Source organism: Panthera leo, chromosome C2 (genome assembly GCF_018350215.1).
Source record: "Panthera leo isolate Ple1 chromosome C2, P.leo_Ple1_pat1.1, whole genome shotgun sequence".
Classification (NCBI taxonomy): Eukaryota; Metazoa; Chordata; class Mammalia; order Carnivora; family Felidae; genus Panthera; species Panthera leo.
The window spans coordinates 14,628,162-14,630,032 of NC_056687.1; the positions used below are offsets into that span (position 1 = coordinate 14,628,162).

The 1,871-nt window shown below is 44.1% G+C and overlaps 1 protein-coding gene across 1 annotated transcript; it reads left to right on the plus strand.

Moving 5' to 3' along the window:
- Positions 1 to 484: 484 nt before the first annotated feature.
- On the plus strand, positions 485 to 1,058 carry LOC122198524 (keratin-associated protein 13-2-like). The gene has a single exon (XM_042903195.1). It carries the CDS (start codon positions 498 to 500, stop codon positions 1,056 to 1,058), a length of 561 nt encoding a protein of 186 aa, XP_042759129.1. The 5' UTR covers positions 485 to 497.
- Positions 1,059 to 1,871: the final 813 nt, after the last annotated feature.

Below are 1,871 nucleotides of genomic sequence, written 5' to 3' on the forward strand. Positions count from 1 at the left end.
AATTAAGCTAAATTAATAGATATCAGAAATTACATGGATTGATTCGAATAGAAAAAGAGTAAAAGGTTCAACTGATTGTCGGTGCTGCTGAATGCAGTTAGTATTTGGAGAAATCCATTCTAACGTGCTTGTGAGGCAAAGGACAAACCACTGATTCTCCTGATAACTTTGTGGAAGTGAAGAGGAAGCTTATGCAATTCCATTTGGTAGGGCAAGGACTCACCATCCACATGGACCATAAGGCAGAGGCTATTTGGGAATATGATGACATATAACTTCAAAGATCAAATCACAGAGAATTTCTGGGGAATTAAATTGAGTAGATTCTTCCTAAGTGTATCAGAGTGATTGAAGCACAATTATGTGAAGACGTGATAAATGAGACTTAAGCAATAACCTAGAGAGGCCTTCTTGCATAAAATGACAAGCGCGGAGGAGGGACATCTGGACGGTGACACACCCAGGTCTAAGAGTATATATAACATGGAGTCCCGACCATGGCATTGAAACTCAGAGCATCTTCTGACGCTCACTCAGCTGAACTCCCATCTCCTGCCAACATGACCTACAGCTGCTGTTCTGGAAACGTCGCCTCCCAGTCCCTTGGGGGCTACCTGCGCTACCCAAGCTCCTCCTGTGGCTCTTCTTCCCCCAGCAACCTGGTCTACCGCACTGACCTCTGCTCTCCCAGCACCTGCCAGCTGGGCTCCTCCCTCTACAGCGGCTGTCAAGAGACCTCCTGTGAGCCCACCAGCTGCCAGACGTCCTGCGTGGTGTCCAGCCCCTGCCAGACGTCCTGCTCCCGCCCGAGGACCTCCACGTTCTGCGGTCCCTGCCAGACGACTTATTCTGGGTCTGTGGGCTGTGGGTCCAGAAGCTTCTACTCTCTGGGCTGTGGATCCAGTGGCTTCAAACCCCTGGGTTATGGAGTCTGTGGTTTCCCTTCCCTGAGCTATGGATCCAGTTTCTGCCGCCCAACCTACCTCTCCTCCAGGAGCTGTCAGTCATCATGTTACAGGCCAACCTATAGATCGGCCTTCTGTAGATCAACTTATTGAGCTTCCAGACACTTTGAGCAAAATACTTCAGTCTCTTTTTAAAGCTGCTCTCAAAGGGTTTCAGTAATGTTAGCTAACCCCTCTCACCCCTCGCTCTTCACCCTTTCTCCAGCATCGAGTACTGGCTGACTGTCTAGTTCTTTCAGACGGTGAAATTAATGAATGACCAAAATATTAAGTGCATGTGTGTAATTTTGAAACAATTGACTCAGAATTACATAAATTCTTCTTGCAGGAAGTCAGTTCTGTTTGACCTAATAAACTCATTCATTCTTGCATCTGATATGTTCTCATTGTTCCTTATTGATTTTCAAAATTTGATTTGCGATCTATCTTTGGGGCTCCAGAGCTTCAGAACACCTAGGAAATGGTTTTGGATTTCCCTAGGAAAAGGCAGCAGGTGTATGGTGAAATTTGGGGGGCACTCCACTGCCTAGGACCTAATAAGTGTGTATGTCTTCCACCATCAAAGCTGGAAAGGATTTTTATTTTTGAGAGTATGCCCATATAAAGCCAATATTCTCATCATGTTTTTAGTGAAGACACCTTCTTCTGCCAATTATAGTTGGTTTTGAGTTTACATTTTCAAAGCAGTATTGAATTAGAGTTTGTCCAGAGATGTCAACCAGGTGAAAAAGCATTCATAAAATATATAAACTATTTGAGTAAATCTGCTATATTGACATGAAAAAGAGAAAATATGAAGTGTTAGGGGTTGAAGGACATCGTGACTGTCTTTAAATATATGGTAATATGGGTTATTCAGTGTGTGTGTGTGTGTGTGTGTGTGTAAGAGAGAGAGAGAAAGATATA

Bases quoted from the DNA above. Each gene is read 5' to 3' on its own strand.
- LOC122198524 (XM_042903195.1), top strand. From the start codon at position 498: ATGGCATTGAAACTCAGAGCATCTTCTGACGCTCACTCAGCTGAACTC.